The following is a 17251-nucleotide window of genomic DNA, read 5'->3' on the forward strand; positions in this document are numbered from 1 at the left end:
ATTTCTACAATAATATTAAATCTTTGAATATTAATCTTATCCGTGTAAGAGAGAAGAAACTATCACCATGGTTGAATATATTATTATTATTATTTACATTCATTAAATTCGTAATACAATTACAAAACTCTCCTAAACCCGCCATTCTCCGCCCTCGCCTCGTTTAATAAATGGTTTTGGGACAGGAATGTGAGAGCTATACTAAACGGGGATGGGGGTGGGGTTGGCATTCCCGGCCCCAAACTGCCTCGTTGCCATCCCTAGTTGCACTGTTCTACAGAAGTAACTTATGTCAGTCCTTAGGTCCACTTTTTTTATAAAAGGATAATGATATTCCAGCCAAAAGAGGAAACCAAATGGGCCCTACCTTGATGCAATAAACATCTACATATCTTTCCTCCAGGGGTGCTATTCGGGCTAGCTAGCCTAAACCGAACCAATCCGAGCCCAATTAAAAAATTTCAAACTTAGGGCTACGTAAATTGCAATTTGGTTCGGACTTTGGTTAAAAGTATCAATTTGATTTCATCGGACCAAGCTTGGGTTATTGTGTCAGTCAACCTGAAGCGCAACCCGAACTTGTCTCGAATTATAGAATTCAACGAACTCGAATAATGAACCCAATATATAGGGCTGCAAATAAACCGAGTTATTCATAAACAACTCGGGTTCGGCTTATTAAAAGCTCAACTTGAGCTCATTCATTAAGTAAACGATCCGAGCTTAAATACATTCCCAGGCTGATTTGATAATTGAGTCGAACTTAAACAACGTTGAGTTTGATTATAAAATCTACAATAGGTTTCTATATGATATTCAGCCCATTGTATATATGAGGCCCAGTGTAGTGATTATAAGATTCAGATTTGAATCCCATTAAATAGTTATTTTTTAAATACATACGAGGCTCGCGTAGTCATTTTAAGGTCTAGATTTGAATTCCATTAAATAGTTATTTTGTAAATACATATGAGACCCAATATACTTGACCCAATAATAAGAATACAAATAGTTCATATACATCTTATATACTTATACTCTTTAAATATATGACCCATGATTTTGAAAACTCCTTACCATTACTAGCAAAAGTTGTGATCCAGTGGTACTTTTTCACCTTCTAAAAAAGAAGGTCGAGGGTTCAAGTTCTATTAGAGGTAAAGTGGGTGTGTGTGACTTTCTTGCCAATGAAAAGCTAGAAGAAAAAAAAAAATTCTTAATCATCGCCATAGATATATACAGCCGAAGCTAGCCACGATGTTTTTGCAACTCCAATAGCCTCTGCAACGGATCCTTTGACTCCACTGTCCACATCTAGATTAGCTCCCTTTCTCTATATATATTCCACCTGATAAGTGATGAATCGGAGATTTATGGTTGAAATTTGAAGTTGGGGAACGAAATGACGAAGATTAGAGGAGATTTGTGAACATGAAATCTGTTACGACAAATGCAGCAAACCAAATAACAATTACGATAACACGACAGAAAAATAAACACACCACACAAAAAACGTAAAGATTTATACGTAATTCGGCAAAGCCTACTTCACGGTGAAGATCCTGTAAAATTTTTCACTATGTATAAAATCGCAGATTACAAGTTTCAGCCTCTCATTCTTTATTATGTACGAATTTTAGTGTCTCTTTCATAACCAATTTCAAACCCTAAACGCTCTTATATATCGGGCTACAAGAGAGTACTAATCAGGGTCCACGACCCATGAGCAAAAACAGATCAAAAATTTTCCTTGGCTCCAAGCCCTCGAACCCTCAGAGCTTTAATGGCTTGGGCCTACACAAAGCTCATCTAACAGGTCATTGAATCACAACGTGACCTAGCACCAAATTCTGGCCACAACATCACAAAATCTATTTTGAAAGAGATGAAGGCTTTGCCTTCGAAAATAGTTAATTGATTTGTGTGTATATATACACACTCGAGGTTAAGCCGAGTTTATCAAGAAATTGCCATGCTAAGCCGAACCGAGCCGAGCCCGAGCACCTTTCTGGCCTAGGCGAGCCAAGCTCGAACAACCTAAAGCTCAAATCGCTTGATTCATTTGCAGCCATACTTATATATATGTAATATTATATATATGTATAGATAACCATTTTTGTGTTGGTTGCATATGATTGGTTATTTAGTGGTTCACTTGGTTGTAACAGATATGCAATACACTGTATCAAATCTTTTGAAACTATCCATCAATTTCCAGGATGGTTATCCTAAGTTAGATCTCTCATCTCACCTTAGTCTTCCTTTCTTCTCTCTTTCTCTTTCGTTATTGATTATGCAATGTCATATTGAACTTATTAGCTTTTCATCAATTTGTTATTAAGTTATGCCAATATCTTGAACTTACACGGGAGAATATCCCCAGATAGTAACCCAAGTTGGATGCCCGAATTCAATCTGAGCTTAAAAAATTAAGAATGGGTTGGACTCGAGTTGATGGTTGGGTTGAGTTAGAGTTGTTAGAATATATTCTACAATATATTGTTATCATGTATAGGTTTACCATATAAGGTTTAGGTTTACTTGCCTTCCACACATGTCATCTTCTATATAAACCTCTATGTATTATCACATCAATACAATATAATATTTTCTGCCTCTTTATTTCTAACATGGTATCAGAGCTTTTGTAAGCAGTTTATCAGTTTATCGTAGTCACCGCCAGGGATGGCACCATTAGCCCAATCCTCACGTTTTCGCACTCCAACTGCGTTACCATACGCCTCAGACCCCACTCTTCCATGAGGTTTCATGTGCACCAGCGGTAATTCCGCACCTCAACGTGTCAAATTAGCTCTGTCACCGCGCCACCACGCACCATCAGTGGTCATCATATGCTTACATGCGCCTTTAACGTGGTGAATCTTCACAAATTCATCACCCATCAGTTATACTAGTTACCTCCGAGGATGGCAACGTTAACTTATTCACACTCCGCACCTACCTCTAAGATTTTCACAGATCCACCCTATGTTACCTGACATGCATTGGTGCAATGTCAGACACATTCTGCAACGGTGTCAGTAGTTGTGCCACGTCACCTGCCATATCACCTGCCACATCATTTGCCATACAGCAAAGGTGCCAGTAATAATGCCAAGCCACCTGCCACTCCAGTTGTCATGTCATCAACCACGTTAGCATCAGCGTACGTCAGCTACATTAGGATGAAAGGATTGTCTTCAAACTCAAGATGCCTTCATATAACCCACATTGACTTTGAGGGGGTTGTTAGAATATATCCTATAATCTATTGTTGCCATGTATAGGTCTACCATATAGGGTTTAGGTTTACTTGCCCTCCACACATTATGTCTCCTATATAAACCCATACTTATTCTTATATTTTACACATCAATACAATACAAAGTTTTATACACTCTTTTATATTTAACAAGAGTTTTGATGATTTTATATCTCAAGTTGAACCCTTTAACCTGCCGAATCCTCCCGAGTTGCATCCCTACTTTCCTCCTAGCATGAACCGATGCAAGGTTCCCACTTAAAATTTTTTTTTTAGTATTATATTACTATTTTTTTTATTATATATTTTTTTTATTATTATTTTTTTCTATATTTGAATTACATATTTATAAAATTTTAATACTGCCACCATTGGAATTATAGAAAAATTCCACTATTGCCCCCACTAGCTAGTAGTTTGATTTATCATTATTATTATTATTATTATTATTTTTATCTTGATGTTTGTAGGTGTTGAATATATCTCACTTCTTGGTTTGGTGGATGAAGTTTAGGGCTCGTCGAATTGACACTCGACCTGACTCATAGAGGAGAGATACCATTTTGACTCCCATACATTTTGGACCCATCTTAATTAACTTTATTTTATAATGTTAATGGGCCCCACATGTGATATCATCTGACATCACCCAACCTCTCACTTGGCCTATATAAGGAGGTGATCCAAGACTAAGCAAGAGGTAGAAAAAAAAAGGGTGAGGATTAAATAACCTTCATCAAGGGAGTTAATGGTGTGCTACTACATTGCCATCTTCACTTTCTCTCTCTCTCTCTCGAGTTTGCCTGTGCTTCCACCTCTCTCAGTCCACCTCGGATTCTATTATGTTGTCTGGATCCCTCATATTTATGTATGATATCACTATTTATATGTATTTTATTGTGTTACGAAAACGAATCCTTACAATTTGGCGACTCTGCTGGGGAAATTAACACAGAGTTGATGGATTCAGATGACTAGTACGGACTCACAATTTCAATCACGGCTTCATATTGGTGATTTTGTTCTAAGCTCACTTATCATTATCTCTTTGTAATTTTACACATATTGATACGCTTTTAGCTTGGCATGCAGTTTTTATTCATCTCTATCAGTTTGATGCATATATATCACCTTGGCATGATTTAGAGCTCTATTGTGCTATCGTTTATTTAAGAGCCTACATTAAATTCACACAAATATTTCTGCTCATGTGCTACTACCTAAGTATCTAAGCAAGAGTTATGACCAATTCTTCAAATATTTTGCTCGAAGCTCGCCTTCACTTATTTGTTGTGACAAATCGCTTGATACAAGTTGTATCACTTGAGCGCCTTTATATGTATGGATTTATATATACACTCGCATATAATATACAGCCTGTACTTATATATTGTTTATGCTACCATATATACCGCCTTTGTTGTGTGTTTATCATTTTCGCATATCTTCTATGGATAGATCATCTTAATTCATCTCATTGGCATCAAATGAGGATACATACATGTTTTCTACTAGAGCTTGCCCTCTGAACTGACATTTTCTGTTAAAAAAAAATATATATATAAAATAAAATGATAAAATATCATGATGTCCCATGTATCAATGTTATTTATCAACATTTCAAACAGTGATTGAATTGGCTAAAGAGGTGCACATGAAGTTTAATTTATCATCTACAGCAAAGTCATGACCCTAATACTGTTTGTTAGGTTTCACACGGCTCAAAAACTGCAAGCCTATAGGTGTCTACATCAAGTTACATCAAGTAATTGTAAAGCATAGTTATGACATTTCCAAACTGGCCTTCAAAGACCCCTCAAATGTGATTGAACCTTCAAATCACTAAAGACATTGTTCTCGAAAATGAATTGTGCGCTACAACAATATTTTTACTCCAGGCAGCCTATTCTTTCTTTATAAATATATATATATCCATGTATACATAACAAAATTTCTTTTTTAGCAAATCATATTGCTTCCTTTATTATTGACAAGACATTTCACACTTGCTTACACTTTAAGAAAAAGTGCTTACTTTTACAAATTCTTGTCATTTAGCTCATATTATCTCAAATTAATATATATATATATATATTTTGATGGTTTGAAAACATCATCTACAAGTGCACCTGGCACCCCTCGTTTTCTGAACACACCTGCACACTTCTTTACAGATAGTAAAGAAATATTTACTTTCACATAAAACAATGGTCAGTTGAGGCCACAATCGACTCTTTGTCCAAGATGAACATTTTCTCACATTTACCAAACTTTTATATATGAATCCACACACATACATATATAATCAGACAGCTGTAGGCATGCATACTACTCCGTAGGTGGCCCATCTACATGCTTCACCATGGGAAAATAATATTTTCTCTGCTAAAAAAACTTTGACCGTCTGAAATATCTTTTGAACAAACCCATCAATGGATATTGCTAGACATGATGGACAACAGAGAATCCATGAACAACTGCGACCCAACAACCACCACCCATTCACACAAACATACCAACCCAAATTCTGTGCAGCTAAAATGAGCAGTCTTGAAACAAATAGTTTCTTGTTGATCGCAGTCGCCGTCGGACGCCATACATGGGCTAGTCAATCTGTTCAGCCTTTTTCGCTGCCACTTGTTCGGCGATTGACCTTGAAGTTGAGCCTGTCGACACAGTGTGTCCACGTCGATCTCGTCAACAAAGCTAAGCCCGTCGACGGCCCACAACCCATCGATTTTGTGCACCCGTCCACGTCGATTTCGTTCCACCATCGATTTTGTGCACCCATCCACGTCGATTTCATGCTCATTTTTATCGACGAGACCGTCGATTTAATAACCATTTGTCGTCGAGGCCAGTCGATTTTATTTTCCTAGAAATTTAAGTAATTATTTATATCATTGCAATATATGCTTACTTCTCGAATCACAGGGGGAGTTAGGTACATTACCCAAACCCCTCGAGCATTATTCGAAACCAAATGCTCTCACCATTTACACCTGTCAATCCATTGTGTTCTCGACACATCTAACTTGATATCTCGACTTTAGCTCGAGGACTAACCAACTTGCAAGGACCTTTGAACGTGGATTCTATACATCCTCGGGTCCCCATTGTCTCCCTTTTCAATTCAATCAATATATGTGTCCTACCCATACACGCCTCCTATAACATGGTTCTCCAAGCTATCGATCGGGCATGTTTCCTCAAAGCAGCTTTAAATAAAAAAAAAAAAAAATCAAAACGTGAGGGGCTCTTCGAGACATGCGACACCACCCTCACTCTCTCCTCGACATGCCATCTCTTCTCCTTCAACATATACGCACAAAGCACGAGCTCGCACTTGTGGCACACCTCGACACGTTAGAACCCGACACATCCCGCTTGGTGGCTTGACTTAATCTCTAGTCCCCCACTAATTCTATTTTTAGCATTTAATCAATGTGCATCTAACACACCCATATGCTGGCCATCACAAGAAACAGTGCCCTCATTACTAGTGCTTACTACTGTTGGCTAAACATACCCCATTAAATGGGTACTGGGTCTTGTTGGTTCTAACACCCATGGCTCGGTGGCTCGAGTACCTGCAATTTCATAATCTCATTGACAGTGTATATATATCCATATATATATGACTAGTTTATTGCATTTATTACTTAACTTTGGATGCACATTCGGTTATTCATCCTTATATATTTATATATATATATATATATGAATGGTACATTCAAAAAGGCTACATTCAGTTTACATATATGACATTACAATATATATCCTTCCCGGCAATGAAAAGGGATGCACACATGTATCAAAAGTTTATATATATATTTTTAATTATATTAAACATACATGTCTGAAACAAGTTCAAAGCCTTTTACAAAGCATATGTCTTTAAATGACTTGGCAATCAATAAAAGACAATGCGTATCTCCAGCATCCTCAGCTACGGAAGTTTTATTTCCTAACATCCTCAGGTCTTACAACATCAAAGCGTTGTACCACCTCAGAGACACCCTTAACACATTTTTTAGATGGTTATGTCGATCTCCGGCGAGTTGTACGCATTTGGATTGACGACCTTGACCCCATCGATGACCCGCCGATCTTTGGGACTCGACTTGTCAATGATGTCGTCAATTTTTTTTTGGATACCCCTCGTTAACAACAGAGCCCATCAATTCCAAGCACTCGATGCACTCCAACCCTTCCACGGGCTTGCACATTGTCGTCGTCACGAGGATATCCCATTTTTACTTGCTCGCACACCATCGCTGCCACCTCGCATTTTAAATTTTTTGGGATGGCACTCTACACTGTTTGTTTTACTATTATTATTATTTCTTTTTGACTCATTGCTACAAACGATCTCAAGGGTCATATGCCCCTCGAGCTCATTTGAGCCTCTACATACTCCAATTTGGATCTCGACCTGCGAGTCGCAACTTAATGACCGTCGAAATGACCGCGAGCGAGCCAATCTTAGAATTGTCCCCTCGCGTCAGTAAGACTGCCTTCTTCCAAACTATTGAGCCTTATAAGCTTCCATCTACAATTTTCTATATGAAATTAGGAAGCAATATAATATCATGGTTTATCTCATCCAACACCGGGTCATATTCACTTTCATACTATATAACTCATGATTGCTACTCTTAAAAGGACACATACACTCCTTTTCTTTATTATAACTACTTGTTATATACTTGGGCTATTTCTTTATTCGCTCTAGCCTACAGCTTTTTCAACGACTAAAAAAAAAAAAAAAACAGAAAAATTGAATGAAATATTTATCAAGATCAGTGAGAAAAGATTGGGTTGTCGCTACAGCCATGTCATATGCATGGTACATACTACGTATATTCATCCATACATACATGCGCATTAATAACCCATACATGACTGGTCCAATCAACACTTTATTCTACATATTCTTTTCTTCCCTGTACCATGAACGCAGGTACTAAAATCAAAAGCCTACTGCTGGTCACCACAAATGACGTGCATAAGTTGGCATATCTCATACTAACTGCTTGACCCACGTCTCATCATATTACTTTAAACCTGGGATGCAATTGTTTACAATTAACATACTTTCAGTATGAACATGTATCATGTGCCCAAAAATGATGTGCGTATATATATCTATATACTCTCGCGACCCCTCATCTTCGAGGTCTAGAACTCTCGCGACCCAGGCTTTTGTTATGCGTACCACCAACACGCTATATCACTCGTCTCAGTTATACAGTGAACTCAACCCACTCACGCTCAAATACTTTAGCACTCGCTCGTACTCCGGTACTAACCTGAAGCGATTCGTCCTCCAGTACCGAAACCTGAATCTATGATAAAGGACCGTACAAGTGGTCCAAATTTATTTACTTATTATTATTAATATTAATATTATTATTATTATTTTTAAACAAATGGCTCGAAATGGGTTTGAATTTCCCTACCCAAACACTAAAAGTACGGTAGTATAACGCTATAGGGGTAGGGGGGTCGATGGCTCCAACACCTCTTTCTTACCCTATATAGTCATATACAAACACCCTTGTGTATTTCCTATACATATACATGCTTGAAGTCAAACTTAGACATACACCTCATACCACACTTGTACCCATGTGCTTAAAGCCCCTCAAAAATCAGACCCATACTGCACTCTCTCTCTCTCTCTCTCTCTCTCTCTCTAGCTCCTAGCAACTTCGACTACAAAATATTTAGAAAAATTTCTTATCCGAGGAATACTTCTCGAGGCACCTCACCTTCGAGGTTCGAAAAAAAAAAAAAAAAAAAATGCACCTCCACCTCAAATTGCTTCACGTTGTAATACGGAATTTCTTTCACTTGCAGTGTTCGTGCCTTTCATTTGGCTCATACTCACCTTTGATATTGCATTTTAAATTTTTTATTTTATTTTATTTTATTTATTTATTATTATTATTATTTTTACTGTAGCTCCACTTATTGGCGCACCTCTCACTCGGCTAGCATCCCCATATATATATATATATATTCAGGCACGCATACCCTTTTATAATTTTTACAAGGGCATCCGTTCAAGGGGGGATTAGCTATATACATATATTTATATAAATATATATATATACATTCCTTCACTCAGTTGGCACATTTCATGGGTTTGTTTTCTACTATCAACTCTATTTATTTTAATTACTTTTCAACCTTCCTCTGATGTCTGTTGCACACACGCTCGGTCTTTACAACTGCATATTCTAAGCACAACTCTTTCACATGGCACACGTTCCATCAGGTCACTTTATTATCTAATACTATTGTCCATAATAGCATGCATGCTTGCTTACTTTATAACTTTCAAATATGTCTAAGTATTAAGTATGACTAAACACATGTATCTTGTCATACTCTATACATTTTTTTTCTTCAAAACATAAGCGAAAGAAAGATTACTATCGAGACATCTCACCTGCGAGGTCCAAAACTTTATACACGAAATAAAAAATCTACTTATCACGTGGACGCACTCGATGTCAGGAAAAACGTCATATTTTCTCGACACAATAAATACTCTCACTTATGCAGTAGTGTCTCATGCTAGTCATTTGGCTCGCACACTTACTCATCTTTAAGCTTTCCCACTTTACTTAAATCACAAAACGTTGGCACCTCACATGGTCATCAAATTTCATCAGTACGTTACGCTTATATGAAAACCTCGAGCAATTTGTCATCGAGTACCAAAACCTTGAGCCATCCTCAAGTACTAAAACCTCGAACGATCTGTCCTCGAGTACCAAAACATTAAGCCATCCTCAAGTACTAAAACCTTGAGTGATCTGTGCTCGAGTACTAAAACCTTTCCCTTTTAAAACTTTCTCGAGTTCTCACACTTAGAAAGATTGGATTCTCATCAAATGTTTTCATTTCAAACATTTCTTGAGTTACAACACTTAGAAATTTTGCAAAATAAAACATTCCAACCTAGGCTACCAGGCCGACACATCACTTATACACAACTATCCTTCTATCTTCTACAAAGTCCACCCGTACAGGGGAACTATATAAACCATTGACACTACACATACCACACTTGTGTTGTCATATTTCAAATTGGCCACTTCGCTCGCATACTTACTTGTAGTTTGCTCATGCCAGTACTCACTTGCACTCGCTCTTGCCAGTACTCACTTGCACTCATTTGTGCCATTATTGTATCAAACTTAATCGTGCAAGTACTCATTCACACTTGATCGTGCTAACATAACCTAACTCGTGCTTCTCATTTGTTTTGCAATGTCCATTGCCATCCACTTGGCTTGCACACTTTTACACACTCTAACTATCGCACTCGCCTTTGCAAACACTCAATCGCCCTCTATCGTGCCCATACGTTCCTACTCAAACCCTGGTATCACGCCCAGGTATCCAAACCCTGGTCTCGCGCCCAGGTACCCAAACCCTGGCATCTCGCCCAGGTACTCAAACCCTGGCATTGCGTCCAGGTACTTAAACCCTGATATTGCGTCCAGGTACTCAAACTCTGGCATCGCGTCCAGGTACCCAAACCCTAGCATTGCGTCCAGATACCTAAACCATGGCCTCGTGCCTAGGTACCCGGGTACCTGGCATCGCGTCCAAGTACTTAAACCCTGGCATCGCGTCCAGGTACTCAAAACCCTGGCATCATGCCCAAGTACCCAAACCCTGGCATCGCGTCCAGGTACCAAAACCCTGGTATCGCGTCCAGGTACTCAAACCCTGGCATTGCACCCAGGTACCTAAACCTTAGCCTCACATCCAGGTACCCAAACCCTGGCATCGCGTCCAGGTACTTAAACCTTAGCATCGCGTCCAGGTACCCAAACCCTGGCATCGCGTCCAGGTACCCAAACCCTGGCATCGCGTCGAGGTGCCCAAAACCTAGCTTCGTGCCCAGGTACCCGAGTACCTGGCATCGCGTCTAGGTACTCAAACCGTGGCATTGCGTCCAGGTACTCAAAACCCTAGCATCGTGTCTAGGTACCCAAACCTTAGCATTGCGTCCAGGTACCGAAACACTGGCATCACGTCCAGGTACTCAAACCCTGGCATTGCACCCAGGTACCCAAACCTTGGCCTTACGCCCAGGTATCCAAACCCTGGCATCACGTTCAGGTACTCAAACCCTGGCATCGCACCCAGGTACCCAAAACCCTGGTATCATGCCCAGGTACCCAAACCCTAGCATCCAGGTACTCAAACCCTGGCATCGCGCCCAGGTACCCAAAACCCTGGCATCGTACCCAGGTACCCAAACCCTAGCATCGCGTCCAGGTACCGAAACCCTGGCATCACGTCCAGGTACTCAAACCCTGGCATCGCGCCCAGGTACCCAAAACCCTGGCATCATGCCCAGGTACCCAAACCCTGGCATTGCATCCAGGTACCGAAACCCTGGCATCACGTTCAGGTATTCAAACCCTGGCATCGCTCCCAGGTACCCAAAACCCTAGCATCGCTCCCAGGTACCTCAAACCCTGGCATCGCACCCAGGTACCCAAACCTTGGCATCACGTCCAGGTATCCAAACCCTAGCTTCACGCCCAGGTACCCGAACCCTAGTATCTCGCCTAGGTACTCAAACCTTGCCATTGCGTCCAGGTACTTAAACCCTGGCATTACGCCCAGGTACTCAAAACCCTGGCATTGCGCCCAGGTACTCAAAACCCTGGCATCGCGCCCAGGTACCCAAACCCTAACATCATGTCCAGTTATCCAAACTCTGGCCTCACGCCCAGGTACCTAAACCCTAGCATCTCGCCCAGGTACTCAAACCCTGGCATTGCGTCCAGGTACTTGTACCCTGGCATCGCGTCCAAGTACCCAAACCCTAACATCACTTCCAGGTACCCAAACCCTGGCATCGCATCCAGGTACCCAAACCCTGGCATCTCGCCCAGGTACTCAAACCCTGGCATCGAGTCCAGGTACTCAAACCCTGGCATCGCGTCCAGGTACCCAAACTCTGGCATCGCATCTAGGTACCCAAACCCTAGCATCTCGCCCAGGTACTCAAACCCTGGCATTACGTCTAAGTACTTAATCCCTGACATCGCGTCTAGGTACTTAAAACCCTAGCACCACGCTCAGTTACCCAAACCTTGGCATCACGTCCAAGTGCCCAAACCCTGGCATTGTATCCAGGTACTCAAACCCTGGCATCGTGCCCAGGTTCCCAAAACCCTGGCACACCGGGTCACCAAAATCCGGTTTCGTACCAAGTTAAGTAAAACCTTATGTAAGCACCACTTTCAGTCAATAATGCACGGCTAACCTTCTATGAATTCTACAAAGCTCACCCGCGTAGGGAGACTAAATGTAGGTGTTGAATATATCTCACTTTAGATGGACCACATTTCTTGGTCAAATGGTCAACAAACTATGCCACATCATCAACAATGGCCCACAAAGCTTGGTCAAATGGTCAACAAACGACGCCACATCAGAAACGATGGCCCACAAGTCAAACGGTCTAAATTGCATGACACTTACCACGTCAGTATACCTCAAATAGAAGATCGAAGACTTGAAGACTTGAGTTGGGAGCAGGACTCAAGAGTACTTGGGATCCGAGGAGGTTCTTGGTTTGGTGGATGAAGTTCAGGGCTCGTCGAATTGACACTCGACCTGACTCATAGAGAGAGATACCATTTTGACTCCCATACATTTTGGATCTATCTTAATTAACTTTATTTTATAATGTTAATGGGCCCCACATGTGATGTCATATGACATCACCCAACCCCTCACTTGACCTATATAAGGAGGTGATCCAAGGCTAAGCAAGAGGTAGAACAAAAAAGGGTGAGGATTAAATAACCTATCATGCTTCCTCCATACACCTTCATCAAGGGAGTTAATGGTGTGCTACTACACTGCCATCTTCACTCTCTCTCTCTCGAGTTTGCCTGTACTTCCACCTCTCTCAGTCTACCTCGGATTCTATTATGTTGTCTGGATCCCTCATATTTGTGTATGATATCACCATTTATATGTATTTTATTGTGTTACGAAAATGAACCCCTACATTGTTGTTAAAGGCTGCCCCTTTCACATAATTTTCTAGGTCCTCCCATGTATTTGGAACTTTTTTTTTTTTTTAATTTTTATAAAAAAAAAAATCATTTTCCTTTATAAAAATGACATGCACTGTGCAGTCCAAGTTAAGCTAGTTGAAGTAGGATTGATTTGCATGAAACGGTCAACCTTTATCCATGGAAAAATGTACATAAAATGACATGCAACGGTTCAAGTGGTCCATGTGTACTTGCAGATCATCATCTTAAATTAACTGGCATTTAAGGTCGACGGATTCATTGATCTACCACCAACGAAGCCTTCAGGGTAAAAGCTTAATTTAACCAAATTGTTAAATCCCTGCAAAGAGGTAAAAGAAGATTCTCTTTCTGCCAAAAAAAAAAAAAAAAAAAAAAAAAAAAGCATTAAGAAACGAAAAATCAGTTCTGTGCTTGTGTTCTCTGTTTTTCCTTCTTTTCTTGCTTGTTATGATCCACAGTATTGTGCACCTGTCTGAAAACAATTTTACTTGCACTTTCTCCAACTTAATTGATTCCTTTGTTGCAGACTTTAGTCGTATTGCTCGCCTGTGAATATCATCCAAGCATAAGCAATTTACTGTGTTTAAATGCCATGAAATCAAGTGGTTTCACCCCCACTCCGAACATCCTACATGTTTTGTATATATATATATATATATATATATATATATATGTATGTATGCAGAGAGTCTGTAGAAGCTACGGTAAGTTTGTTTGGATAACAACATTGTACTTGTAGTTTTTAAAAAATAACAGGAAAAAACATCATAGGGGATAAATTCTAGAGATCAATTGAATTTTTGGCTGGATCATTGTGAAAAGGATGGTGTCTTGATTGTACTAATATGAAAGAGAGAATGTCTTGATACTTCTTTTACACACAAAATGATAACTGAAAATTAAGTACTTCACAGTAATGTCCCATCTTTTTTAGTAGTTAATTATAACGAACACCACCAATGCAGAGGAAAAGAACAAGTGAAAACTTCATACCATAAAGAGTATACAAATCAAAGAGTACTCAACAGCAATGCAGGATCCCTCTGAGTCTCAGCAGAGGAGGACGAGGACGCGGTGTGACAAGTGGCACGACAAGTGGGACAGGAAGAATGGGAAGACAGCCATTCCCGGATGCACTGGCTGTGGAAGCCATGGTTGCAGCTGTCTAAAACCCGAATCCCCTCTCCCTCGACGAACTCTGACAAGCAAATAGTGCACTCTGCCTCTGCCCCTGCCCCTGCCCCTGCCAGCTTCATTCCTGATGAAAACACAACCATACGAAGCCCTTCCACCGCGGACACGGTACTGGTGCTGAGAGTTGGCTTTGGCTGGGCAGCTGCTGCTCGTGTTGCGTCAGGTGGAGGATGAGGGCGGCGAGAGCGTAGAAAACAGCATATGGTGGCTTTGAGAGCGAGGGAGCATATGAGAGCACAAAAGAGAATGACAAGGATCATGAAGGCGTTGGCTTCGAAATCCTTGGAGTTGGAGTAAGGCCACCATGAATTGGGACAGGGGTGGGTGTTGCATGGTGCTGGCTTTGGTGGTGTTGCTTCTCCTGAGGACGAGACCTCAGTGAATTTAGCTACTGTTAGTCGCATTTGGGACTTTTAGTTTTGGTTATGATCAGTTTTTCACCTTCTAGCTTCACTATGCTACTTTATAGAAGATGTTGAGACAGAGAGATATAGAGAGTTGTGCGCAAGTGGATAATGAAATTATGATGATTTTATATACAAAATTGCAAATTGTAACCATTTTCCAGAATATTGTTGGTGATATATTCCACATATTGCAAGTCATAAATGGAAAGTTTTTTTTTTTTCTTTTTTTCGATAATTATATATGGAAAGTTTTGGTTCTACATAGTTTTAAAACAGTCATTCAAACTAGTGTACATGAATTTTAATCGTTACCATATGGATTGGAACTATTAATTAAGGTCACCTCAATCTTGAACAAGATATCAACGGTCCACTATGAAATATAAATGAAAATTTGAGAGTTATACGTTCTTGTGATGTGCATGTTAGGTGGAGAAAAAAAAATTCATGATGTCTCTCATAATTAGTGATGAGCAAAATATGGTCAAATCTTCGTGATGAGTAAGGACAAATAAAATTAATTAGGGGTAGTTCATGCTAGGATATTTTGTTAGACTCCAGTAATTTGTGTTCGATAAAGACTCTTATCAGTATTTGATCAATAATTACAACATTAATTAGTAACAAAAATTGATCCACAAGATATGTTTTTTCATTAATTAGTGTTTTGTTCAACCATCAAATAGGCAGCAAAAATGTATTCAAATACTTGCTGATCGATTTTCGTTACAGATTTATTGATGTGACAATCATTGATTTTAACCCTAAGAAGAGTCAGTGTAACATTACTCCATGGGCTAGACATCACAGTGTATCCGAATCATTTTTATAAGTTCAACATTGTTTGGCAAGGATTGAAAAGAAATCAATGGATAAGTTGATAAGAGCTTTGAAGCTATGATGTACAGTTTATCTAAAAAAACAAATACTGATTGGGATATTTCATGTTTCTTCTTTGTTTGTATTAGGTCAGAGAGAAAGAGGTACGTCTCAAAAATGCAAGAAAGACATTGACCCTTCCCAAGCCCCTCAACTTTTTGATGGAAATTGCAGAGTGACACACTGTAGTTGATGAATATGACCACGACACGCGGCTCATAATGACTCGACGACAAATTTAGGACCCACAAAAATAATTTAGCTATCATATAGTCCACATGTATATGTATATGTATATTTGTATACTAGAACCTTCCCTTTCACATTTAATTTGGAGAACTTATTATAAGAAGGGAAAAAAAAAAAAAAAAAAAAAAAAAAAAACGCCATACTGCAATTGCCTGCATGAAGGGCAACAGCACAGTTGCTGGGTGGGGGACATCCTCCATTAGAAGTCCAGAGGGTGAGCCGTTGGGTAATTAATGAGTTAAGTGGTGGCAGTTGGGATTGTTTTATGCTATATATATATATACATGGAGACTATGGAGTCAGCGACGGATCTAGATTTTTTTTTTGAGAGGGGGCGTTGTTGAAGAATGAAAAAAAATTGAAGATAATTTTTTAAATAAAATAATAAATAGAAGAATTTAATTTTTTGTGACTTGTTTGACTCAGATTGTTTAATTTTTTAATCGTGTATGTGATTTCTAGATTACCATAGATATGGTAAAAATTGAATGGAAATATCAAAGTGTATGTGAGAGAATCATGAATGTGGCGAGATGATTATCTTTTAGATCCAAAAAATGAGTGGGGCAAGAATGTGAAGTGTGATATTTTTACAAATTGAGGGGGCATTTTTAAAATTTTTACAAATTAAGAGGGGGCATTTTCAAAATTTTAATAAAAAATATAAATAATAATGCAAATAAAAAAAAATCCAATGGGGCGGGTCCTTAACCAGGTCCGTGCCTGCATGGAGTACAATCAACTAATCCATTTACATCACTATTTTTTTTCTTTTTTCTTATGAGATAAAATACAAATTGTTTTATATTCTCTTCAATATGTAAGAATTGTGAGATTAAAAAATAAAATTGTGTAAGATAGGTGTACAGGGCCGGCAACCTCTCTCATTTGAATTTGATGTGAGACAATAACTCATAACATTCTATCTGGAGCAGCACAATTCTCTATCCGAAGACGTGAGACAATAACTCTCATAATATTCTCTCACACTCGAATTCGCAATGTCTCTTGTTGCAATTGGACCACTCGACTTACCCATCTACCATAATGGCGAAAGAAGCAGGTCACTGTCTGAACAAAGACCCGACCCATTATGTAAGCACTTGGTGTGACACAAAATCAAGAACCGAATCTATTCTGATACCAAGTGCAATAAGTAGGCCACTTGCTGC

General features: G+C 39.4%; 1 protein-coding gene across 1 annotated transcript; it reads right to left on the reverse strand.

Annotated features, from left to right (window-relative positions):
• Positions 1-14238: 14238 nt before the first annotated feature.
• Positions 14239-15291, reverse strand: LOC132285070 (RING-H2 finger protein ATL79-like). The gene has a single exon (XM_059787235.1). It carries the CDS (start codon positions 14946-14948, stop codon positions 14361-14363), a length of 588 nt encoding a protein of 195 aa, XP_059643218.1. The 5' UTR covers positions 14949-15291; the 3' UTR covers positions 14239-14360.
• Positions 15292-17251: the final 1960 nt, after the last annotated feature.

This window comes from Cornus florida, unplaced genomic scaffold, assembly GCF_030987335.1.
Source record: "Cornus florida cultivar Cherokee Brave unplaced genomic scaffold, ASM3098733v1 CherokeeBrave_3.0.0_Hap2_Chr11, whole genome shotgun sequence".
Lineage (NCBI taxonomy): Eukaryota > Viridiplantae > Streptophyta > Magnoliopsida > Cornales > Cornaceae > Cornus > Cornus florida.

Coding starts and splice junctions, on each gene's coding strand:
- LOC132285070 (XM_059787235.1), bottom strand. CDS start 14,948: ATGCGACTAACAGTAGCTAAATTCACTGAGGTCTCGTCCTCAGGAGAA.